General features: G+C 44.5%; 1 protein-coding gene across 1 annotated transcript in view; it reads right to left on the bottom strand.

The window, feature by feature from the left end:
* Nucleotides 1-18,774, bottom strand: part of LOC138288177 (uncharacterized) — a 190,128-nt gene extending 171,354 nt beyond the window's left edge. The window contains exon 1 of the mRNA XM_069229501.1: nucleotides 18,633-18,774. Coding sequence (XP_069085602.1) covers nucleotides 18,633-18,692 — 60 coding nt within the window. The 5' untranslated portion in view covers nucleotides 18,693-18,774. The remainder of the gene's footprint in view (nucleotides 1-18,632) is intronic.
* Between the last annotated feature and the right edge of the window lie 7,178 nt (nucleotides 18,775-25,952).

The following is a 25,952-nucleotide window of genomic DNA, read 5'->3' as shown; positions in this document are numbered from 1 at the left end:
CTCTCCAACCCCTCCACAACAACACCTGCAGAGGGAATCCAGAGGACCTCCCTGACCGCGACTGCCCAGAGCGAAGATTTCCGACACCTGGAGAAGCACTGCATCTGCAGCCCCAAGACTCGAGAGAGACCGACCACCTGTGCAGCAGTGACCAGCAGGCGGCCCTCCTCCCTATCCAGTCAGTGGCTTGCCCGAGAAGCCCCACTGTGCCCTGCCTGCAGTGCTTAAGTGACCCCTGGGGTCCCACCCATTGAGTTCCATTTGGAACCCGATGCCCTGTTTGTACCCTGCACCCGGCCGCGACCGTGCACCGAGGGTGTGTGTTTGGTGCCTACTTCGGCCCCAGTGCTCCTCTAAACCTCCCCCCCCCCCGGTCTGCCATCTGACAACGCAGGTACTTACCTGCAAGCAGACCGGAACCGAAGTGCCCCCTATCTCCATAGGCACCCACGTTATTTTGGCTCCTGTTTGACCTCTGCACCTAACTGGCGCACATAACCGGCCCTGTTTACAACGGGTGTTTGGACCCAAAGCAGAGATTTGTGCATAGTTGCCAGGTGAAGCTTGTTAACATCTAGTGATCCTGTAAACATAGTTGGCCCAAGATGAAACCTGAACTGCAATGGGGTTGTGGTGTGAAATACAAAATGAGTGTGTAGGGATGTTTTGATATTTCCCTTGCTACAGTATCGGTTCGGAATATAAGAAAAGCCTCATGCTGCACTGTGTGAGCCTTGGCATGCAAGAAGACATTGCTACTGAGCTTTACGAATCGAGCAGGGACACCCTGGGGCCTCAAAGACAGCCTCAAGAGATACTTAAGTCCCAAGCAGAATGTGGCATTTGAGAGGTACATATTCCATTCGAGGTAACAGAAATATAAGGAATCCATGGATGGTTCTAGCACATACTTGAAAGCCCAGGTAAAAGATTACATTTGTCAGATCTTATAAAGTTATGGATCATAGTGGGCTGCAAATCTCCCATAATTCAGAAAAAGTTGTTGCAGAAGCCCAGACAACTTCAAGATATACTCGCAATAGAGCATTCAGCAAATTCAGTAGTTATTCAAGCTGGGTTAATGTAATAATAACTCTAACTCTGACAGATGAAACAGATCATGTGAAAAGCAGAGGCTGCTCGCCAGGGTACATGAGGTGGAAATGCGATCAGTTTGGATACTGATACCCTCATTGAGGTGGCTATCCATCACTTAATTTAGAGTAAGATGCATGAGGAAGAAAGGTCTTTTCAAAAAGGTGTGCAAAAAACAAGCTATTAGGCTCTTCCCAAAGCGCTCTACAGGATTACATAATCACATATGCAAATCAAGGTATTGTGCTTCAGGGGTCACCTCTGAAGGCAAATTCACAAGTGAATCCTTCATGTCTTCAACACTCATGATTTCGAGAAACAACCCAATATACCCTGTAGAAAGCTGGCTCTGTATATACTATATCCAAATGAGATATAGTGTGCACAGGGTACATGGATTCCCGGGGCTTAACAGAGACTAAAGTAGATAATACTAATGCTCTCTTTTGTGGTACCGTGGTGGAGCAGTTAGGCTTATCAGAGGGTAGTGCAAAGCATTTGTTGTACACACACACAAGACAATATAAGAGGCACACACTCAATGACTTAACTCCAGACCAATGGTTTTTATATAGCAAAAAGTATATTTACTTAATTGCTTTTTGGAACCACTAGATTCAAGATGAAGGTAAGTACTTTAAAAATGTCGTATTTCACACAGGTATCAACAGTACTTTGTTTGAAATCAGTAGGTAATACAGTTCTTGAAATATTGGCAATTATCTATTTTAAGAATGGACACTTTCCAGAAACAGTTTAGTCTTCGGGTTTTAGGAAGTCCACCGGTTGGGGATTCAAGTGAACCCCCAACACCCACCACCACCAATACAGGGCCGGACAGGTGCAGAGATCAAAGATGAGCAATTTTAACATGGCTCCTATGGAGACAGGGTACTTAGAATCCGACCTGCCTACAGGTAAGTACCTGCGGCTCGGAGGGCAGACCAGGGGGGATTAAAGGAGCACTGAGGGGGCCACAAGTAGGCACCAAACACACACCGCAGCACAAGAGCGGCCGGGTGCAAACAGGAAGTTGGGCTTCCAATGCTGGTCTATGAGGAGACTCTGGGGGTCACTCAGAGGCTGCAGGTGAGGTCTGGGGGGGGGGGGGGGGGGGGGGGGGAGTCTAGGACCACTGGTCAGACAGGGAGGAGGGCCACTTGCTGAACGTAGCTGCACCTGGGATTGGTTTCTCCAAGGCCTGGGGGCTAAGTGTGCAGTGTGTCTTTAGGCATCGGATATCTTCATCCGGAGCTTCGTGGTCAAGGGGGTCCTCTGGATTTCCTTTGCAGGGGTTGTTGTGGTGGGGTGGAGAGGTCAACCAAGGGTGGGCACTTGCTCGCAATAGCCTGGGGACCCTCTCTTGCTGGGTGGACCACTTGGACATGGGCCGTGGGGGTCGGGTGCACAGGGGTCAGGACTCACGCATCCAGAGTTGGGTGGGAGACCTTGGTTGTTGGTTTTTCTCAGACAGAGCCACCGTGCTCAGGAGCTTTTTGTCCTTTTGGATGCAGGGCAAGCCTCTGGAGCTGGGCAGTGGTCGCTGGTCTCGTTGGACGCGTAGCTGGTCTTTTGCAGGTTCTTTGAAGCAGGAGACAGGCTGTTAGGGCTGGGACCAAAGCAGTTGTCTTCTTACTTGTTCTCTGATGGGTGTTTCAGCTAAGCAGTCCTTCTTCTTCTTGTCAGGTCACCCGGAATCTGGTGAACTGGGTTCACGGAGGCCCTTAAATCCTAGATTTAAGGGCGTTTTAGGGGGCAGAGGTCAGTAGCCAATGGCTACTGTCCCTGAGGGTGGCTACACCCTCCTTGTGCCCACTCCCTTTGGGGAGTGGGGCAAAAACCTAATCCTAGTGGTCCCTGTTCTCCAAGCCAAGATGCAGGATTCTGCAGGGAGGGGGTCACCTCAGCTCCGGACACCTTAGGGGTGGTCTCTCCTCCCTGTTTTCCCTAATTTTCCCACCAGACTTGCTGCCAAAAGTGGGGCTTTGTCCCTGGGGGCTGGCAACTCCACTAGCTGGGGTGCCCTGGGGCACTGTAATCTGAGGCTTGTGCCTTTGAGGCTCACTGCCAGGAGTTACAATTCCTGTAGGGGAGAGGTGTGAAGCACCTCCACCCAGGACAGGCTTTGTTTCTGACCACAGAGTGCACAAAGGCACTCATCCCATGTGGTCAGAAACTTGTCTGAAAGTGGAATGCTGGCACAGACTGGTCAGTCCTACACTAGCAGTTTGGCTAACATACAGGGGTCATCTCTAAGATGCCCTTTGTGTGCATTTTTCAATTAATCACACACTGTCATCAATATGAGTTTATTGTGCTGAGAAGTTTGATACCAAACTTCCCAGTATTCAATGAAGCCATTATGGAGCTGTGGAGTTTGTAATGACAAGTTCCCAGACAATATACTCAATATGGCTACACTGCACATACAATACCTAAGAATGGACTTATACACTGCAGCTATGCCCTTACCTGGGGTGTAGTGCACCCTCCCATAAGGCTGTAATGCCTTCTAGAGGGGTGACTTACCTATGCCACAGGCAGTGGTTTGTGGGCATGGCACCCTGAGAGGGTTGCCATGTAGACGTTGTCTTTTTCTCCTTACCAGCACACACAAGCTGCAAGACAGTGTACATGTGCTTGGTGAGGGGTCCCCTAGGATGGTATAATACATGATGTAGCCCTTAGAGACCTTCCCTAATCAAAAGGACCCTTGGCACTATGGGTAACTCTTACAAGGGACTTAACTGTGTGCCAGAGTTGTTCCAATTGTGGAAACAAAGGTACAGTTTTTGAGAAAGAACACTGATGCTGGGGCCTGGACAACAGGGTCCCAGCACATTTTCAATCACAGTTGACATCAACACTAGGCAAAAAGTCGGGGGGTAATCATGCCAACAGTGGCACTTTCCTACATACTCCATCTGCAAAAATATTGCAACAGAAGTGAACACTGCTGGACATCAGTGATAAGAAAATCACCCTTATGCTAGTCACTGGGCCTCCATTAATGTGATAACTGATGCTAAATTTGACAAATTAACAAGCAGCATTTCCCTGAAACAGCTTGACATATGCACATGGGTCTTGCAAACCTTTGCCTTGCGGGGGATATTTTGTGCTACAAGTTCAGATGAAGGGCACTACAGCGCCTTTAACGTCCATGTTACTGATGCAGTCGCAGATACAAGTTGTCTTTTGAGCTTTTAGAGTACAATTATGTTGGCCTTCTTCAAGTATCATGTTCCCAAAGTTGCTCCAAGGACTTGACAAGCCGAAGAACTACACACAGACAGTAAAGTAAAGCCTAGGGCAAAGCACTCTCAGGCCGTTCAATTTAACAAATAAAAACAGGTATATGCTGAAACTGAGAATATCTGAGTTGGTCAAAGAACCCAGAGTATGGGTATCTACAATTGTCCTTGTTCCCACATGGCTGTCAGGTAGCTAGATTTAAATCTGACTGGACAAAAGAGGCACCCCAATCTGACAACCCTACAAGCACACCCACTCGCTCCAACAATACAAAACATGATATGTCAAATGAATGTCAGTCACCTTTTCTCAAACATGGAGTAGAGCAAATAGGATCATTACTTTGAACTGGATGAGTTGTTGCAATATTTAAACCCAGCTAATGGTTACATCTGGTCCCAATGCTGCAGTCAGGTTGTTCTTGGGCATAAAGAAGAAAGATCACATCTCTCCAGAGTTAAGCTCTTTGCATGGGCTACTGGTACATAGTCTTATAATTTTCAAAACAAACACAGTTCCGCACAAACCCTAGCTTTGGTATGGTATAAATTCTCGTAGTACACCCCTAAACGGACACTAGCCAGCCTTATAGTTCATGCAACATGTACGAAGGCTACCAAAACAATTACTTATGGATTACAATCGTTTTCAGTGGTGCCTGGCCAATTATGGGGCTTCTTTTTCTCACCTCTGAAGACATTGTCCCCCATGTTCAAGAAAATGGGCTCAAATTTTGGCTTTTTGCCAATAGGTTTCATTCATTCTGTAAGTACGTTTTGCTGCAGGTTATATTGTTCCCTCTTAGTGCCATGCTCATCAATTGAATGAACATAAAATGTTCCGTTTCAAAGAGCCTTTTCCACCATAAGAGACCGAGTTCTGATGCGTTGTCAGCTAATGATTATTATTTTTTTTTTTAAAGTAATCCACAGTTTCCAAAACTGTTTGAATTATTATGATGATGATGATATGCTTCGGTCTGGAATGTCTCAACAAAAACATGACACTGTGGTTGTAGTTTACTGAGCTCTGGTGTAGCCAAACCTCATCCTGAATACAGACGAGTGTGAATTCAGACAGACCTCACTTAAAATCAATGGACACATGTTCATACAATGACATGAGAATTTATCCTAATAAAATAGCTTCCCTCGTGTCAGTACCAGAGCCTCTACTTTGTTATTGTTACCATCATTTACTAGCATGGCAAGCTAATGACCAAGATACATACAGTCATAGTTGATAGCACTGAGGTCAGGCTGCATCATCAATTGGAACCCTTATTCCAGCATTACTCTGTTTCTAGACTGTTAATCAACAATGAAGCGACTTTTATTATCACATCTTTAGGAACTACAGATTAACTGTAGCTGCTTTTAGGGAGAGGAAACTTTAGCTACATTCAGTCCATAAGTACAAATATTTGGAGTCAAGTTTTACAAATACAGTATCATGGAAGCCTCACAAGGATAGGACTGCAGAGAGGTTTTAATGCTAAAATAGTCCACAAGGTTTTGTAAAGATTCACCCCCTAGAAAGTTACAAAAAACTTATAATTCCAAAAAACCTAAGATAAGATAGCTACAAAGATTATTTGGCCCCATACCTGTACAGTAGCGCCGGCCTACAATCATCTAGCATAGTGGTGGTAGTTTAGTTCATGCTATTTTTCCTTATATTCTTTAGGAATACAGTAAGGGCAGTGGGTGGACGTTCTTTGTGGAACTCAGCAATGTTGGCTTAAGTTGGGCTGCTTCCCTTTGTCAGAGGGTATTGGAACTACAGGCTAAATATGATCATCAAGTTAGCTTGATTTGCATGCACCATACTTATCCAATATGAATTAGGGACGATTGAAAGAAAACATTTCTGAAATCTGGAATAAAAGAATTTGACTGTGCAGCAATTAAACGATCACTATATTTTTGGTTACAATGTTTAAATGTACTTGGTATATCTCAGTACTTGTTGGTAGTTCCTATGCCTGGCAGACATTACTCAAAGTGTGGATGGGGCTACCTGTTCTACACATAATGCCTAGTAAGGCTAACATGTCTGTAAACAATCAGGACAGCAATTGTGTTACTGGGGAGAGCACCTCCTTTGCACATGTTACTTTTTGCACTTAAGTATAACATGTTTTTTCTCTTCTTGTTTAACGAAAATTCATTAGGGACAGACGAAGATTTGAGTTTTCTGTTTCTTTTCAAAGTTCTCTGGTAGTGTTGGAGCCAGCAATTCTTTAAAAAGATAACTGGAAAGATGCATATGTAATGTCAACATATTTAATGAAGCTCTGCGTAATAGAACTTTGTGTGCATGATTTATGCTTCTGTATACAATTGTGCTCTAATACGCATAGTTTTTAATTTAATCTGAAGCAGAGGACTTTGCCTCCCTAGGGAAGTGATCAAGAAGGAACACCATTTTCATTAGTTTTTAAATCATCAGAATTCTAGTTACTGAAGGCAGGATTATGACTTACTTTGACCCTCCATTAAGTACTAAAATTATTGTGGATGCTAGACCAGTAGGACCCAGAACCACCCTCAGCCAAACAGAACGATACTTAAATGAACATCAAGATCACTGCCTAGGCCAATCACAGCCAGGCTAAACATTAAACCACTTACAAGCACAGAATGAAGTTTGGCATCTGAGCACCTCAATTGGTTAGTCTATGGAAATAAATTTACAGTTCCAGACTACCACATTGGAAACCCCAGGTCAAAGACAGTGCCAAGGACTGACAAAAGGGGACATTGTAGACAAAAGGGAGAGGGAGCACACTGCCTCTCATCCCAGCACATATCATCCCATTGCATCCTGGTAAATGCAATGCGCTTACTTCAAAGTTGCTGTAGTTTTTCACCAAATTTAGTGCAGGTAGTGCAGTTATCTCTAGACATGGGCTTCTGGGTTTAGCCATCAGTAGGCAGCAGAAGTAGTAGAGAGCAGAGAAAAGTAATCTAGGGTTGCTGGTATGCTGCCCAAGTCTTCACAGGTCACAGTACCACTCCACAGGCACACAGGTGCATCCCAGGTGAGCTTGTCAGCTCATTAGCTCAAGTGACCCTTTGAGACACAAGAGAGGAGGGAGCACACTGCCTCTCATCCACAGGGTCTATTGGAAGAAGTGGTTATTGATTTTATGGCCCTGTTGCTTCACCTGAGCATCTGCTGATGGTAAGCATGACTGGGCTTATCTTTTCCTCAGTCAGGCAAAAATACAACTTAAATTTAGCCTTGGGTTTCCATTTCAGAAAAAAAGCATTCCACTGTTTGAGGCTGTACCTGACTTATAAATATGTCTCAATTTAGCTTCTAATCTAACAATGTAAGCAAATGTTGGTAAGAGAGAACTGTATGTTCATTTTGAATTATTTCTCCCAAGATGCTTAGAACATTTTCTTGCTGCAACTGCATTGAGCAGCGCAGTACAATATCTTTTGCTCCTCCACTTTGATGATGACAATCCTCCCTAAAAATGTTGTTCTTCTACTTAAAGCTGTGTAGTACTCAGCAGCGTTGTCATAGGTGCTAGCACATCTAAATATATCATACCCATACGCAAATCCACCTACTGTCTGCCTTAAACATTGATGTTCAGTTTAACTTAGCCTGCCTTCCCCATAAGATCTAGGTGAAGCAATAAACATCCTATTTAGCAGCAAATCTTCTGATAGTAAGAGCTTAAGGGTCTACTAGCAGTAAGTAACGTGCCTGCTTTGATATCTCCCTTTTAAAATAAACTCCCAGACAAGTATTTCCACTTCTTGCCCCTACACTTAAGAATTATTTTATTCCCCATCTAAGAATGGGTGCAATAGTTCCACTCTTCAGTACAGAGCTGAAGACTTTATTTTGTTTATACGATTCTGTGCTTAAAGGTTTTGTTATCTGTATTATTTTGTACTAAATGTTTATTTGTAAACAGCAAAGTAAGCACGGTTTTATCTTGTAATTCATCTGACGCTTGAGAGGCCATCAGCTATGGCCAGGACCACTCATTAAATGATTCTCTCAGCCTTACCTTTCACTCTGTAAATAGTTAAATACATTTCTCAGTCATGTTCATACTCTGGATCATCTGTCAATGTTGCCAGAGATCTCAAGTCTCACAAAAATTAGCCAGTGAATAAGCTGTCACACTGAAGCAGCTGCTTCTCATGCACATCAGCATTGAATCTCTGCTACAGACAAGTGTCCAGTTTATTATTGGCCCTCAGAGCCTGACAAGAGTGTCATGACACACTTTCCTGGGTTTACCTACTCACATGGAGAGCTGGTACTGTGTAGTAGAGCATAAATACCTAAATTAGCCCAATCATGCAGTGTCAACCATTGCTAGCATAGCCCACCAGGAGTGCCTGAGCCAGCCCCAAGCCAGCCAAAAGCCTCCACAGGTTAATGTGTGGGGATCAGGGAAGGGACTTGTTATTCTTCCTGCCTTGTGTGGTACAGCGTAGCTAGCCTGCCGACCGTCCCGTGCTACAACTCATACAGTTGGTATGCTGTAGGGCTAGAGGAGGACAGAGTTGCCAGATTTTGAAACCCTGTCCCTAACCCATAGCTGTCCATGTTCAAGCCTAAATTCAGTCCAATGCAGACCACTGTCAACGCAAAAAACAGCCTATAGTTGCAAACCTCAATTTATGCAAAAACAGCCTTCAGGAAACATGTTAAGCACAATTCTTATTTGTATTCAATGTGTGTATACTGGGAGGAGATTCTGTAGGCATCGATGCACTTCTGCAATCATTTCCAAATTCTAGAAATAACTACTGATATTGCAGATCGGACCCCACTATTACATGTCACTGCGGTCACCACAAATTCTAATCTGAATCTGGCATTGATGAACAAACACTACAGAAGCAGACTATAACCCATCTTAATGACGTCCAAGTGCGGGAACATTCAAAGTGTTTACATAATGTGGCTCCAAAACCGTACATTTATTTGATCTTGCAAGATTAACACAATACAATGATACCCATACAAAGAAACCACCATTAATTCTAGTACACTTCCTTGGAAGCTACGACCAGAAGCCCATTCCCTTTAGTTACAATGTACAAAAGCCAGAAAGGAGAGTCATTTACTCTGAGGAGTCACCTGCCCTTTACTCCAAAGTCCTTTATCATGACCACTTCCTATGACACTAAAGGTTATACAGGGCCTAAACCATTGCCTTTGTGTTTCAGCAAAGAATAGACTAAACCTCCCACTTCTGGCAAGAAGTGGATGTGTTTTTTTGGGACAGAAATGAAATCAAGACTATTGAAGTGGAAAGGAAAAATACCTTTTTCTAAAAGCCCTAGGTGATACCCTACCCTAACATCTCAATACTAACTCCTTCTAAAGTGTAATGACACTGTCATCACACTAGCCCCATCCAGTTCCATTCCCCTTCACCAGTAGCACAGCCCCGCTCTCATAACACCAGTGCAGTTTTATTAGGCTGTGCAGCCCCTTTAAACCTATCACTCACTCATGGGTTTAAGAAGAGCAGGTCTCTTTTAAATGAATTTAAAATGGGTCTCTGAGGGTGCTTAGCCTTAAATGTAAAGGCAAAATCATGGTCAACTTCTTAATATTAACTGTTAAAAACCCTAAGGTAATCCACGCCAGCAAAGGAGTCCCTCTTAACATTTCACCATCATTTATATTTTAACCTTCATTAACCAAGAATATTAGCTTTTTCCAGATGTGTGACTCGGTTCACCTCCAGATGTCTGCGCGAGTTTAGGGTGTGGGTGGGTGTTTATGACGGAGCAAGATTGAGAGTCTCAATACTGAAAGCAGTATAAGTTTTTTATAGTGCTTATCAGTGGGTCATTAAGGGGCTTACACTACATGTAAGTATTATCCTTGCCCTCTCTGCGGAACACACAGGGATAATGGTCCCATTTAAACTGCATACATGCAGTCTGAATCTGGGCGATAGTCAGTTTTGTATGCCCACCTGGGCAAGGAGAGGGGCTAGGGTCATGGGGATCTTTTTCTACCCTACATCTTTGTGAAATCCTGCATCTGCATAGCTCTCATTTCATCGTTTTCCTCTTCAGCATCAGCTTTTCACCCTGTTCTTATTTATGTATTCCCTTTCATCAGTGTAGGATCTGATGAGGAACCAGTCAGATCAAGCAGCAATTACTGCCCAGATCTGAGCCAGGGTCATTGCAATATGCCAAATTTGTACCAATGTAATTTGTCAAAACTATGGTTCATTCACAGCACTCACAACTTGATTGCTTTCCCTTCAGAGCAGCAACCTGTAAAATAAAAGGGGGCATTTCTTATTTTTACTTCCAGCTGTGACCAACACAACGGCCTCACCTAAAAGGCCCTCGTAGGAAAGTGCCCTTTCTTGACATGGTCACCCCCACTTTTTGCCTGGTATTCAATGCAATTTGGACTGAAAGTGCAGTGGGTGACTGCTAACCAGGTCCTCGGTGTCAGATCTCTTTCCCTAAAACTGTGCAATTGTTCCCCAATTAGCAATACCTTTGTCATGAGGCCTGTGCATGGACTCACTATAGTTATGCCTCATTTTTAGTAGTCTAGAAATCACAATGTCTTTGCTTTGAATTGTTGTACATTGCACATTTTTTCTTTCATGCCATTGTTTTGAAACACAGTGTAATTTCACTTGCTGTGCAGCTACTTTCTGTCTGTAAACTCTTCAACTGTTCAATGGGCACAACAAGTGCCAAGTGTTGTTTTCTGTTCATCCAGCAATCGTTCTCAGGCTTTTATAGACATAACACAGTAGCTCTGCACCATCTCAAGCTAACCTTACAAATTAGGTCCCGTAGTTTTATTTTTAGAGAGGAGGATTCCAGCAGAGCTGACACATCTGGGGAACAGAAGCCCTCCGGAGCATGCAGCCTGTGTAAACTGGGTTAGCACTTCCCTAGGAGGACCACTTGACTACTCAAACAGAGGAATGGGGTTCTCCAATCCCAGAGATCATAAATAATAATAATAAACCTTCCTGCGCATACAATTACAGGGTAGGCTTATGCCACTAGATTTGCATTAAGGTGGCACTATTTATGTTAAAAAAAAAACTAACTGCTATTCTGATTTTCAAAATTATTGCCAGCATTGTAATCACATCTAATTTGCTTCATAATAGACTATGTTAGTTGCAATAAATATATTGTATACTTTCATTGTGTATTTTTTAATGTTACTATGGATATGTATTACTGAGATAAAATATGAAAAGGACTGCCCTGTTTTCTACTGTTTCCTGAGAGAGGGTGCTAGAGTGTTGTGCCTTTTGGGATGCCACACTTACTTGTCGCTCTGTAAGGTTAGGAGGGCAAGTAAAGCACTGTGAGCTAGTGAGGTATTTTGGTGTGACAGTACTGATTTGGCAGAAGTGGCGCAGCCCCTGAATTCTGAAGTTCTGTTGTCCCCAGGCACAGTTCTGCAATATCAGACTCCCTGAAACACCTTTGGCCCCCCCTATAAGTCCCTAGCAAATGGTGTCCATAGTACCTAGGACAGGGGTACCAAAGAGGGTCCCCAAGGGCTGCAGCATGTATTGTGCCACTCTCAGGGACTCACTCATCAGGCACATACAAACAGCCATCGCAGGCTGCATGTCTTGGTGCAGCTAAAAGTGAAAACACGACATGGCACACAACCTGAGTGCCCCGTCTCCTAACACTGCGTGTATTATATGTAAGTCACCGCTACAGCAGGCCTTACTACCCTAAGGCAGGGTGCATTATATTACACGTGAAGAGCAGATATGCCCTGCTATTTTTTTTTTCGGTTTTCAGACATAGTAAGTGAACAGGGAAGTCATTTTAAGTACACGTGCTGGACACTGGTCAGTATGAGTTCCCTAGCTACATGGTGGCTTTACTGAACATAAGGATGTTTGGTATCAAACATCTGGGATTAATAAACCCTCCTTGATGTCATGGATGGATGGATAAATGCACCCAGAGGGCACCTTGTGGGTGTCCCTTGAAATTCTACCATCTACCCATGAGCGAACTGACCAGTTTTAGCCAGCCTGCTACCACCAGACACGAGACTGTCCCCTCCCCCCCCCAAAAAGAGTGAGAGCCTTTCCTCGCAGGCGGTCATAAACAAAGCCTGCTCTGGGTGAGGTGATTACACACTCCACCTAAAAGGATGACCTGCATTCCAAGGAAGGGGGCTACAAAGAAGCTCACCGTCCTTTGTATGCAGATCTGGCTTCATTCACAGGAGAGATGCCGACCCCCCACCCCAGGACCTAATTGGCACCTGGGCAGGTGGGAATTGTGGTATTCAGAGAGGTATGTCCTCCCTTCAGGTCAGTTCCACCCCTAAGGTGAGCTGCCTGATATGGACACAACATTTAGAAATCTGACATCTTGGTGCTGGAAGATTTAGGAACTCTGGGACAGGGCTATGTCCACTTCCCACAGCTACTATGCTACACTCCCAGAAATGCAGTACGTAGGGGAGCCCCTGGAACCATGAAATCCGATTCCTGCTGACCTACGACGAACACTCAAGAGCCGCAAAAGCAAAGCTGAGGAAGAAGCATCTGACTTTGCCCCAGTCCTGCCGGCCTGACTGTTGTTCCTACCGATTTGCGCCAAAGTTGACTTGCCCTGCAAGCTGCTGTGTCTCCAAAAGCCTGGAGGGCCTGCCTGCCTTCAACAAAGACCCAGGAACTGCTGTGGAGCAGTGGGGCTGCTTCCCTGCATCTCGCAGGCACCCCAAGACAACTGCGAGGACTCCAGACCACAGAAAGCCCAACACTGGAAAACACCAGTGCCAACTAGCCCAACCTGCAGTGGACCAACGGTGCTGACGCGGTCCCCCAGCCCTTCAGAGACAAAGTCCACCTTGAACTTGCCCACTGTGGACTCAGCGATGCCACCTGCAGCCACTGCTTGCAGGGCCCTCAACCGACAGTGCTCCAGGTGGAGAAAATCTGACGCTTCAGGCCACCTCTACACCGGTCGCCTCTCCTCCATGGAGGAGACAGTGTCTCCCCGTCCCCGAGCATCAGAAAGACTCAACCCCACCTGTTGGTTTTTCCTGTCTGGACTTCCCGTCCAGACCTGCAGCCTCTTTTCAACTGGACCGATCCTCACTGACTTGGCACCCAAGACCATACTATACCTCTGCACCTAGCTGCCCCAGTGCCGCTCAGTGTGACCTGTTGGTGTGGTCTTCGACTCCTGCCCAATACTTACCTTAGGTCCAGGAGATTGGGCCCGTAAGTCGCTGTACTATACCTGAATGCAGTACCTGTTTTTCTCTCCATAGGATAACATTGCAGCTTTTCAGAAATTGCACTGCTGACTACAAAACTGTAAAGATTTTTCTTGCAAAACCTTCTTTGATTCTACTGATTCTGGTGCCAAAACATAAATAAAGATACTTATAAAATAAAGATAAATTGGTGTGGATGTCCTTCTGGAGTCATGTGTCTCGTTTATTGGATGTGTATTTGCAGAGGTCTGATAAGCCTAAGGCTGCTCAACTACACTACCGCCTAAGAAGATGCCTTGGGACTGCTAGAGCAAGCCCCTGTCCACTAGTAAGGGAACCCCTGAACCCTTTGAACGATATATCTAATTTTTATGTATCATATAAAGAGCCAGCATCCTACAGCCATCAGCCTTCTTTTTTGTTGGTGTCTCACTCTGGCTGGATCTTAAAACCTAGATGCCAATAAAATGGAGGAACAAAACACTTAGCTTATAATTTCACAAGTCTCTAAGAGAAACTACGATTTGGAGGAAGGTTTCTAACTTTGTTCAACCCCTGTATGTGAGATGTACATGCACTATAGGATTGTCAGATGCATCTCTTAGAATAAGCAATAACACAGGTAATAATTTAAAAAGTAAGTTTTGTTATTTAGTTTCTTTTGTAGCGCTACTCGTCCCAGGCAAAGGGTAATGTCATCACACTTTATGTCACACACATACAATGGATCATATAAGTGGGCAAAACAATGTACAAGGAATGTAACATAAGAGAGTAAGGGTTGCAAGGTGTAGAAGTAACACATCAGCCATACTGGTAGGTGTTATATGTTAACAGTGCTTGTTCTGGAGAAACAAAGCCTGGATTTAACGAGCACATTAATCCTGTGTGCTGCTTTATGCGTCAAAAGTGTGATTAGACATCAGAGGTATGAAATTCCTATGGCCCGAAGCCCAGGGGGTCAAGGACAACAAGTTTTCTAGTTTATTTTGTCCTTGGGACAAGTGGGTTTAACCCCCTGCAGCACAAACCCTTTGGCTGCCAGTATACAGTACCACATTAAAGAGAAGATAAAGGAATTGTCCGCAGTCGAGATAATATGTGTCCTTTATGTGAAGGCTGTTCGAAATAGTATCTAACGTTCATTTATGCAAAGCCTTTATTATTAGGGTGAGCATTTTAAATAAATGTTGTAAGCTATAACTGCACTACTGACAGTGGTTCTAGTAAAAAAAATTAAAAAAAAGTGTACACACATTTGCAAAGTTTATAATAGGCTAAGTACATTGCTCCCAGAATGCTCTCTGATTAAATGCAAATTTCTGCAAAAGCTTGAAAGCAAGATTGATATTTTTTTGCTTTCAAAATAAAATGTTCACAAAAAAATAAAACTAGGAAAAACACATTTTGCTAAACTTCTGTGAAACTTAGGTACCATTTCTTTGAAGCATCATTTAGTAAAATGGGCTGATGCATGCAAAAAATATTCATAATGGAAAGTCAGTTTAATCAGTTTCAACAAGATTATGGGAACATGAATATAAACAAGCACTGGCAAAGACAAGTAGGTCCAACATTGGTGGTCAGTCTTTTGGTTTTGTCAATGTGTGTCTGTTTTGACATGGCTTTTGTAACACTTTATTGTTGTGGGAGCTGCTGGGCCCTCACCATTTTAACAAATATTAGCAAAAAGTAAAAATATTTTTGGGCGCAATAAGCACACATTGCCACAGTAGTTCCTGGCACTGAACAAAACTACTTTATGTGCCAGTATGATCCTTGTGAAAGAGTGGATTGTGATTATTGTATTGTAATGTAACATGAATCTGTAGACCATGGAACTTGTCACATGTGAGTGTATCCAGGCGATGAGTAGGAGCGGGCTCTGCAAATAGGATCAGTCATAGTGAAGCCAGCCTATTGATGGACAAAGATATATTTTTAATAAAACAATAGGTCTTGGTTAACACCAGACCTCTTTAGTGGCCCAGTTCTTAAAGAATGTCAAAGAAGAGTACCCTTTGTATGTCTTTGCATCAGTGCAGATTTTACTATTTCATGAATTCACAAGAATGTACAGAAGTAGACTAGGAAATGTAGTCACAGAAAATATCTGGGAACTGTACTTTAGCACAGGCAAATATGCAGGTGTAGATTTGCTCATGTGAAAATCTGTTGACCGTTTACAAGTTCACTTTCCCTTCAATCACTTTTCTCCCAAGTATGTGAAATGTTTTAGTTGTGACCCTTGTCAGGAGTAAATTTCCAACCTTTCTCAGTAGGGGCAATGATTAGAGAAGAGCGAATGAAAACTCTTAAAACATACAATAGGTTTGCATAAACTAAAAAAGGCATCCCAGCCTTGCAACTATTGCTTACCGGTACCTCCCGCCCCAGTATGTAGATCTGTGGAAAGGTGGCAGAAAAAAAGAAATTGCTAGTATTCAAGCCCTACTATATTACAAGCTGTGGCATAATTAGAGAGGCTATTAGCAGAGCTCTTTATGAGATTGCTGACATAATTTGTCGCCATACTACATAGCACCAAAAGGACAAGTAGAGTTTTTACAGGACAAGTAGATTTATGAAGCAACCTGTCCCATGGACACATAGATATTTTATTAAATTCCACACCACCGGACAAAACATAGATCTCTGCAATGTGTGTATTAACCAACAGATGTACCTTACATTTAGACTCCAGCACGATGGATATAAAAGAAGAAGGAGAGGAAGCTCTCTCTTTCAAGGCCAGTTGCTACCAAGCTTGAATCTCCTGAGCACCAATCACCTCATTTACTGGAGGACTGAACACACACTGGGCAGGCAATTCTCTGCAAGCAGGACTGTCATTGGAAGTGCTTTCACGCGCTGAAAGAGAATGATAGGCCTGCAACCAAATATCTCTGTGAGATGGTGTCAATAATGGCACAAGTAGTTACACAACTTGTTATCGCACCTTAATGTAACTACCTGTGTCATTATTGTGTTCAGTCCGTGATAGACTGCTGATCATGCATCCGAGCTTGTGGTGTGGAATAGGATTGCCTTGGAGGGGTGGCAGGCTAAGGAGGGCTTGATCCTGCCAAAGGCAGGTAGACAGAGCACACAAAGCTGGCAGCTAAGCTCGGGGGACAGTGTGTACCTTCACTGCATGTAACTGGAGACATTTTTGAGGTAGAGCCTCATCTGGAAAAAAAAAAAACAGCCAAACCATCTGTCACCTGTTAAGTGTGTTTTTTTCCTACACATTTGTGTGGGAAGTAGCCCAGTGTGGCAAAACTACTGTCTACCCAGTTGTTGCTTATTATGAAACATACTAAAGACCTGGCAAAGGGGAGTATCATCTGTGACCCAGATAGCGTGAAATGTGCAGCAGAGACACTCCGCTTTCAACAAGTACGAGGAAACTAGGATTACCATCATCCAGCCCTACACAAACACATCCCCATCCTACAGAGTCCACACGTGTGACTGAAAAAGTTTGCAATCTTGAAAAGACCTAACGTGGGGAAGGTTCGCTAAGGATTTTTTTACCCCATTGGCAAATGTGTACTCAGGAGTCATTCCCACCCGCTAGCTACTGCCAGGCATAAATGTGTCACCTTAATACACCCTCTTCATAAAATTTTCTGAGCCTGCTTAAGATCAGAAGAGGGCTGGCCCATCTGTATGAGACCTAAGGGGGTCTCAGGTGCAATCTAAGAGGAGCCCAGAAGGGTTATACTTGCTCCCTCATGAAACCAAGACAAAGAAGTGGACTCCAAGGGTCAGTAGACTGATGTGTGGCTACAACAGCTACAAGAGTTTTTTCGGTTTTTTTTCATGGAAATACACAGTTGACCAGTGGTAACTGGACAATGACTGAACCCTGCTGTTGGCTTCTGCGTGACACAATGTGAGTCTCTAGGTGTCCCCTATGAGGTCCTGAGGGGCGGTGGATTAGAAGTGTACTCCTGTGGTGGGTTAGACTTAACACACTAAGTCAGAAGTTAAAATCTTTGACCAGGTCAAACCTGGTTGGTGTATCTGGCCCGCGCTCCATTGTTGTCAGTTTCAAATCACGCCTAGGCCCCGGGCAACGGGAACCATAGTTTTAATTTGGTTTGGGATTTTTATTGTTTTGCATTTTGACTTTATTACTGTTTTGGTACTGTATAAATACTGTACATATTGCCCTAAGTTACACCTGTCTGATCTGTGCGCCAGCTATCTGAGCTCAGGTTAATTTATTTAGTGAGTTTGAGAGTTCACCCTGATAAGAGTTGTGCTTATTCTTTGAGGTGGGTTGTCACCCACCCCAAATAAAAATCTAAAGCCATTATTATTTAGCTTTGACAGTATTTGTGAAGAGAATGTAATGAGTCAAAAGGCGGCGGAAGAATGCACCGTTTGTAAGATTATGTCTTGCGACTTTGCTTCCTGTAATTTCACTGCCTCTGACATCACTCTTTGTGAAGTCATCGGGTTACAAGTCATTTGATGTTACTTCCTCTGATGTCATCAATTATACTAAAGCCAGTGTCACTCAGACTTGAGAGCTATGTTAGCAAAAACATACAACTTGCCAGAAATGACTGAAATTGAAATATAGAAGTGTAGGTACTTACTATCATAGAATACCTGTTTACAACCGAGAGGAGCAGGTATTTTCCCTTTCAAATTAATAAGAGCAGGTACTGAGTGCTTGCCCGTTTTAAGCACTGGCCCTTGCACCTACTGCGTTGTACTGATCTGGACACTTACACATATCCTCCTGAGCGCACAGCCATACACAAGGATACTTTCACGCAGGGATACCTCCAGCACGAGATCGCACGAAGACAGTAGGCGCTGCAAACTGTCACCTACTCTCACAAGGAGAATTCTTACATACACACATTATCACAGCATGCGAGCAGTGTGTGAACATGCACACAAATAATACTACTCCATCTCGGACGTACGTATGCACACGCACGTTGAACGAGACACGATCTCAGTTAATAAGAACGGTGCTCCTTATGTGCGCACTGTTTCGTAACTAAACTCAGCCCTTGTTTTACCTGCGCAAACACCTGGTCGCTCATTTCCTCGGGTTCCCCCGTACTCCCCTGTCCGTTCATTGAAGCGCTAGGATCAGTATAGGCTTGAGGAGGGTAAGAGCTTCCTGCTAGTGCTGCCCCTGCCGCTGTACAGGGAAAGCTGACTGACAACAGAGATAGCCAATCAGAGGTCGCTTATCTCTTACCGCTTGCCAGCTAACCTTGCTTGCTTGAGGGGCTGGCCACTCAATAGCCAATAACCACTGGTTCTACTTAGATCAATCGAACTTGTTACAAAAACTTAGCCAATCAATTGCAGAAACCAGCCCACCACGTTGGAGTGACACGTACACGAAACAATTGACAGGATAAACCTGCAAAAGGGCGCGTGGTTATTGGCTAAAGCAGTATTTTTGTTCAAGCTATCCGCTTCTATGCAGAGTTTTTACTTTTTTCGTTGACAGTACGCCTACAAGCCATTAAAGATGGTCTAATGTTTCGGGATTGATGTGTGAAGGGTTAATTGTGACAGGAGAAGATAGATGTTCAGTGCTCGGGTGCCTATTTTGAGTTGTAAAGATAGTGCTTTTTATGAGTCTTGGTAAAGAGATACTTGTCGGAAAGGTATGTTAGAGATGAGAAGCATTATTTGGTGTAGCTCTCTGCCTGCATACTCCTCGATACTTGAATGGCTTGTGAGTGCAAAGGACGCAATCAGTTCTACTGGGAGAGATCATTGTGGGCCACGGTTAGGACTTTTTAAATATCGGGAATAAGGAGCATAGTAAACAGCATGCTGTGTGTGTAGGTGTAAGTAAGGACTTTAAGTGAGCTGGGTTTCAGACCCGGTAGTAATTAAAATACCCATCGATTTCTGAATAATTAATGTAACAACGCTAAGGTAATGCATGCCAGCCTTTTCGTTCCTGTTGGAATTTCACATGCTTAATACTCGTTGGAATGGAAGATTAAGTAAACTATTTTCAGGATCGTGCTTCTGTATTTTTTCATGTAGCATTGTTTTTTAACCTTGTGATTTCTGTGGACGACTATTTAACCATTATTGGCAACCGGGGACCCTCGCTGAATTATTATTGGAATCCGCCACCACCACCTCTGTGTCATATCTGGAAAGTGGGGGCAACATACAAAGTTACAGAAACAAAAATTCATCAAACAAGTATTTAAGTTATGAAATATTTTATTTAATTCACAAACAAATATAAATTTAAATTTAAATCTGAAGGTTGTAACTTTTCTAAATTCAATAGAGGCCACCCATCGTCCATATTATGTGCTGTTTGATGAACTGGCACTGCTCCCACAAGTCAATCTGGGGATACAAACCTAATTTCTAGCCTTACTTTTCAAATTTCTTCACATTTACAGAACATTAAAACATTTTAAATTTACAATTTGCTTGTTTATATACACTTTTCTGTTATGATTTAATTTTCTAAGCCAACGCGGACCCTGAGTAGGTGTATTATGTGGCATGTGGCATATTTAGTTCCACTTATGTTTAGCTTTAATATAACTATGTAGTTTTTATATGGTCATTGCTCTGTACTTATTTGTGTGTTCTGTTTTCGATCTCTAGCTGCTTCTAGTGGTTTTGGAACGTACAGGTGGTGAGATTTGCCTGCCGTTCATGGAGCCAGATGCCAGATGGGTGCTAGCAGTAGTCGTTGGTCCTCTTATAATAAAGAAGATTTGTACTTTTAAAGCGCTCCCAGGATTAGTGCTTATTTTCCACCCTGCTCTCACTCCCACCACGTCTTTACAGTAGGCGTCACAGAACCCTAGGGGACCTTTTGACAACATGTTAAGAACTGCTGATGTAGCATATTCATGTTGTATAGTGCATACTTTGAATTGAGCCGCCTCCTAGAGTTTATAATGGGCCATGATTCAGTGCTCTGGGGCACTGGCCAAAGGCAGTGTGAGTTTGTCACAATGCCTTTCAGTGGTGCAGAAACATGTTCACAGTACATGGTCATCCAATATTTGGGCTCTCTGCAGAGTGCATATGAAAATGGTAATCTATTCCATTTGCAATTATGATTTTGTGCAAATGTGTGTGAAAGAAGTACACTTTTGACAAAACAGTGACAAGGTAAAAGTACAAGGAAATACAGTGCTTATGGATGAGCTTGTGCATTGTGCGTTGTGAAGGAAGTGCATTTAGGAGAGAGTGAAAAGGAGGTGCTGAAGAAGAAAGAGATGAAGTGTCAGATATTCAGATAGACAAGATATGGAAATAAAAATACTGTATACATCTAACACTGAGCCCCTCATTATGACTCTGGTGGTCCTGGGACCGCCAGACTCACAGTGGAGGTCGGACCGCCACCAAAGCAGCGGTCCGGCCTCCACATTATGACCCTGGCAGACCCGCCACGGTCTGATTGCCTGCACCGCCAGGTTGCTGCCAGTCACCAGCCTGGTGCTGCCGGCGGTGTTAATCCGCCAGGGCAGCGCTGCCCTGGGGATTACAAGTCCCCTCTCCACCAGATTTTGCATGGCTGTCGCACCGCCATGCAAAGGCTGGCAGAGACAGGGTGCCGGGCACCCCATGGGGACCCCTGCACTGCCCATTCACTTATCATGGGCAGGGCAGGGCCCCCCATTGCCGTCCCGTTGCGCTTTTCACAGCCCAAACTACAGGCAGTGAAAAGCGCGACAGGTGCTGTCGCACCCAACGCACGCAACATTGCCACCAGCTCAATTACGAGCTGACGTCAATGTTGTGGTGAGTTTCCCACTGGGCCAGCAGAAAACTCATGATAGGGCCAGCGGGCGGAAAACCGGAGTGGCGGTTTTCTGACTGAAAGAGTTTGGCAGGCGGCCTCTGCCACGCACCAAACTCCCAATAAGGGCCTGAATGAGCACAGGACATAATTAGAACAAATTGGCCACAGCACACAGAATATATTGTCCAATCATGTAGTGAGGATAAAAAATCCCTGGTGGTGTGTTGAAGGTCTAGAGGAAGTATGAGGTAAAGAGAAATCTTGAGTCTTGTTAGTAGATGGCGTCTTTATTTGTAGAAATTAGAAATCTTAATGTCATCATAGATATACAGCCAACACGTGTTTCGTCACACAAGTGACTTCATCAAGGCTGGGCTGTCCGGCCAATTTTGTCCTTGGGTACTCTGATACCCGTATTTGTGCCTTCTGGGTAGTAGGGCACTGGGCCAAGCTGCACCAGCCTTTGCTTTATTTCATTACCTGTCAAAAACTACTGTTGTATTGCCTAGAAGTGCGGCACCATTAACCCTTACTACCCTTGTGTTTCTTCATATTGTATATTCTGAGCACAGGACATGTTGAGACACTCTGTAGACCACAACCCTTTCTGCAGGTCTCATTAATGCTTAGTTCAGTTTCACTTTCAAAATTAAATATTTTCAATAGTATTTACAACAAAATCATTATTGTTACTCAGTTATTCGAAACAGCTAAAAACCATTGCTTAAACCAATAGTCCTGGCTAGTTTTATGCGTATGTCAATTGTTGTGTTATATATCTGGACACAACAACAGAAAGCTCAGGGAGCAACCCAAATACCAGTCGGGTGGTACACTATGGAAATCACACAAATTTAGTTTATGTTTTTAAGCCATGCTCTTAATTACATAGTATATGTCTCCTTAATAGATACCCTCATACACACACACTTTTGTCATCCCACTTAAAGCCTTGGTAGCAGTAATGGAATATCAGGGGAGCTGCAGCACAGAATTTATGTGTATTAGCAAATCTCTTTGTGGCTCTTGTTTGTAATATGATACTGCTAGAAAGGATAGACATGGACTGGAAGAGCATGATTGAATTCCCCTCATAGAGGTATACGCATACTTGACACATACATGACCAGCATGGCAGATGGGGCTTCTATTGTCCTAGCTCACCTTGACCATACCCTAAAATTATGAGCTTTTTCAGTTTTTAAGGGAGCTGAACCAGGAGTCTCTGGAGAGTATCGTTCATGTATGTACATCTTTGATTACATACAGCGCAAACCTAGCTGTAGAATAGCAGGGCTTCATACATCGGTGGTATTGGGGAAAACATTTACATGTCCTTTTCATATCTTCCTCCTTGATCATTGCTTGCTGGGACAGGTGGACTATGTTCTGGCTTCCCCTTCCTTCCTGGGGCACATGGGATGAGCTCTTGCTTCAGTCAGCAATAGCACAATCCTCCTCCCTAACTACCAACTGCTGAATTTACGATCGTAGCAGCAGTGAGTACACAGTTAGAAGGAGGAGGAGTATGAGAAAGCACTTGTTTAGTGCAAAAGGGGGGAGGGGGCAAGGATAAAGCCATTGCAGGCAGTACATCCATCTTCGAATCGCTACTCAGTGAAATATGTTGAACATGTGTCATTATTTTCCAAAAACAAATGCTATAGAATGATTGGCCAATTGAGTCACAATTTCACAATCTTATTTTAATGGCAAAGCAGTTTTTCGTGCTGATTTTAAAGTGGCATGCCCTTTGCAAGTTCATCTGCCACCATAGTAAGATGGGCACTCTATTTGGACAGGAACAATTCTAAGTTTATGTTTTATCGGAACAGCACTCATCTTTAAATTTATGTTGTGTGGTAAATTCAGCAGCTTTAAGCTCCTTCTTAAATCCAGACTTATATTTATCTAATTGTAGGAAGCTGACCTGGTGTGTTTTGAGCACCTGTGGTGATATCACCTTATACCAGGTCCAGGTAGCCCCTATTAGTGAAGTGTAGTCAGTGTCTAGGAAGCCAGGCTCTATAGAGGTAGCTGTGGATGAGCAGCCATGGCTTATCTAGGAGACATGCAAAGCTTATGCAATACCACTTATAGTCACACAGCATTTACACATATGAAATAACCACACAGTGTTACAAAAATAAAGGTACTTAATTTTAGTGCCACAAATACTAAAATACTGTATAGGCAATACTCTATTAGCAGGTGAATAAACACACTATTACTGTGGTTCCCAACCTTTTGCCACCTGTGGACCCCCACTTTATCATTACTGGGACCCGGGGACCCCCACTGAATCAGTATTGGAATCCGGGGACTCCCTAATGAGTCATTACTGAAAGCTGGGGACCTAATCTGTTAATATTATGTAATTTTCTAAGCCATTGCGGACCCCCTGAGGAGGCTTAGCGGACCCCCAGGGGTCCCCGGACCACAGGTTGGGAATCACTGCACTATTATATACACTTTAGTAATCAGGAATAAAATAGAAAACAGTGCAATAACAGTAAACAACAGAGACCCGAGGGGGAGACTAAACTATCTACTAAAAAAATGGAATGCGAAAGTCAGATCCCCACCCAGGTAAGTGGAATCTGTAGAGGGGAGCTGGAGAAACTAGGAACCTCAAAAGGAAAGTATCAGGGTGCCCTTCAGCGACCAGGAAAGAAGAGGAAAGTACCTGTTTTTTCCCAAACCCACAGAGAAACTTTGTAAAAGGACTGTGCAAGACCAAAGAAACACTTGAAGAAACAGAAGTTGGATCCAGACAGAAGAGGATCTGCAAATGAAGGAGACTTAGGGGGTCATTACAACCCTGGCGGACGGTGTTAAAGCGGCGGTAAGACCGCCAACAGGCCGGAGGTAAAAATTTTGGAATTACGACCATGGCGGAAACCGCCAACAAAGACAGCCGCTTTTACACTCCGACCGCCACGGCGGTACAAACAAACAGCGCGGCGGTCACTGCCAACAGACAGGCGGAGGATAATGTACCGCCCACACTATTATGACAGGCCAATCTGCCACCTTTTCCGGGGCGGATTAACCGCAGATAAAAACACGGCGGAAACAGGAATTTAGAACGGAAAACGCCCACCTCTACACACTCCACGAGGAAGGAGGACACCATGGAGCCGGAACTCCATATTCTTCCTGCGATAGTCTTCCTGCTCCTGTACCAGGAGCACCAACGCCGGCGGCGAAGACCACGGTGAGTACTGCACCTACGACACAGGGGAGGGGGGAGGCAAAAAACAGGGACACACACATGCAACACCCCCACCCTCACCCACTACAACACACACACCAATGTATATCTAAATATTACAGTTACACCCCCAAACCCCCCTGGAAGAATGCAAAGACAAAAGGAAATGAGTGTAACCATTGTAATATATCAAAATTCAATAAGCAAATATATACATATATATATACACTATTAACCAAATATAAACCAAGATTAGTAGTCCAGGTATTGCACCATTCATAGTCCGTGGACCACTGGGCCCAAAATGCATGGGCGAGGCACACGCACAATACCAGATCAAAACAGAGAGAACACTGCAGGGGCATCAGATAGAAATACAACAGGCACCCTTAGGGGGAAGGGAAGGGGGGGCACCTCAGCCGGATGAGTGCACGACGCCAGATCGACGAGGGGGCTCGATGCCCATTGATGTATCCTGGGGAGTGCAAAGCCACAGTCTCTCAAGTCTCTCCAGTGGGTGGTTTGCCCACTGCATTATCCTGGGGAGTGCAAAGCCACAGTCTCTCAAGTCTCTCCAGTGGGTGGTTTTCCCACTGCTGCATCCTGGGGAGTGCAAAGCTACATTCTCTCAAGTCTCTCCAGTGGGTGGTTTGCCCACTGCTGCATCCTGGGGAGTGCAAAGCCACAGTCTCTCAAGTCTCTCCAGTGGGTGGTTTGCCCACTGTATTATCCTGGGGAGTGCAAAGCCACAGTCTCTCAAGTATCTCCAGTGGGTGGTTTGACCACTGCTGCATCCTGGGGAGTGCAAAGCCACAGTCTCTCAAGTCTCTCCAGTGGATGGTTTGCCCACTGCTGCATCCTGGGGAGTGCAAAGCCACAGCCTCTCAAGTGGAGAACAGTCTCCACTGGTTCGGGGGGGGGGGACTGGTGCCCAGAGTGCTTCATCCTGCCAAGGACAGACGGAGTGGATGTGATACTCCACTGGTTCTGGAGGGGGCTTTGTGCCCAGAGTGCTTCATCCTGCCAAGGACAGACGGAGTGGATGCGATACTCCACTGGTTCTGGAGGGGGCTTTGTGCCCAGAGTGCTTCATCCTGCCAAGGACAGACGGAGTGGATGTGATACTCCACTGGTTCTGGAGGGGGACTGGTCCCCAGAGTGCATCACTCACCCTGTGACGGCCCCTGTTGCGTCAGTGCCCCTCCTGGGCAACGACGATGGGGCTGGCGGGGCCCTCCTGGGCAGCGACGATGGGGTTGGCGGGGCCCTCCTGGCCAGCGGGGATGATGGCGGTCTTCTCCGCCGTGCTGCTCCTCCCAGACTTGCCAGGTTTCTTCAGCCCCTTCCCCACCTTGAGGGGAGTCACAGCTGAGT

This window comes from Pleurodeles waltl, chromosome 4_1, assembly GCF_031143425.1.
Source record: "Pleurodeles waltl isolate 20211129_DDA chromosome 4_1, aPleWal1.hap1.20221129, whole genome shotgun sequence".
NCBI lineage: Eukaryota > Metazoa > Chordata > Amphibia > Caudata > Salamandridae > Pleurodeles > Pleurodeles waltl.
Note: the sequence above shows the minus strand (reverse complement) of the source record. Positions and strands in the feature narration are given on the sequence as shown.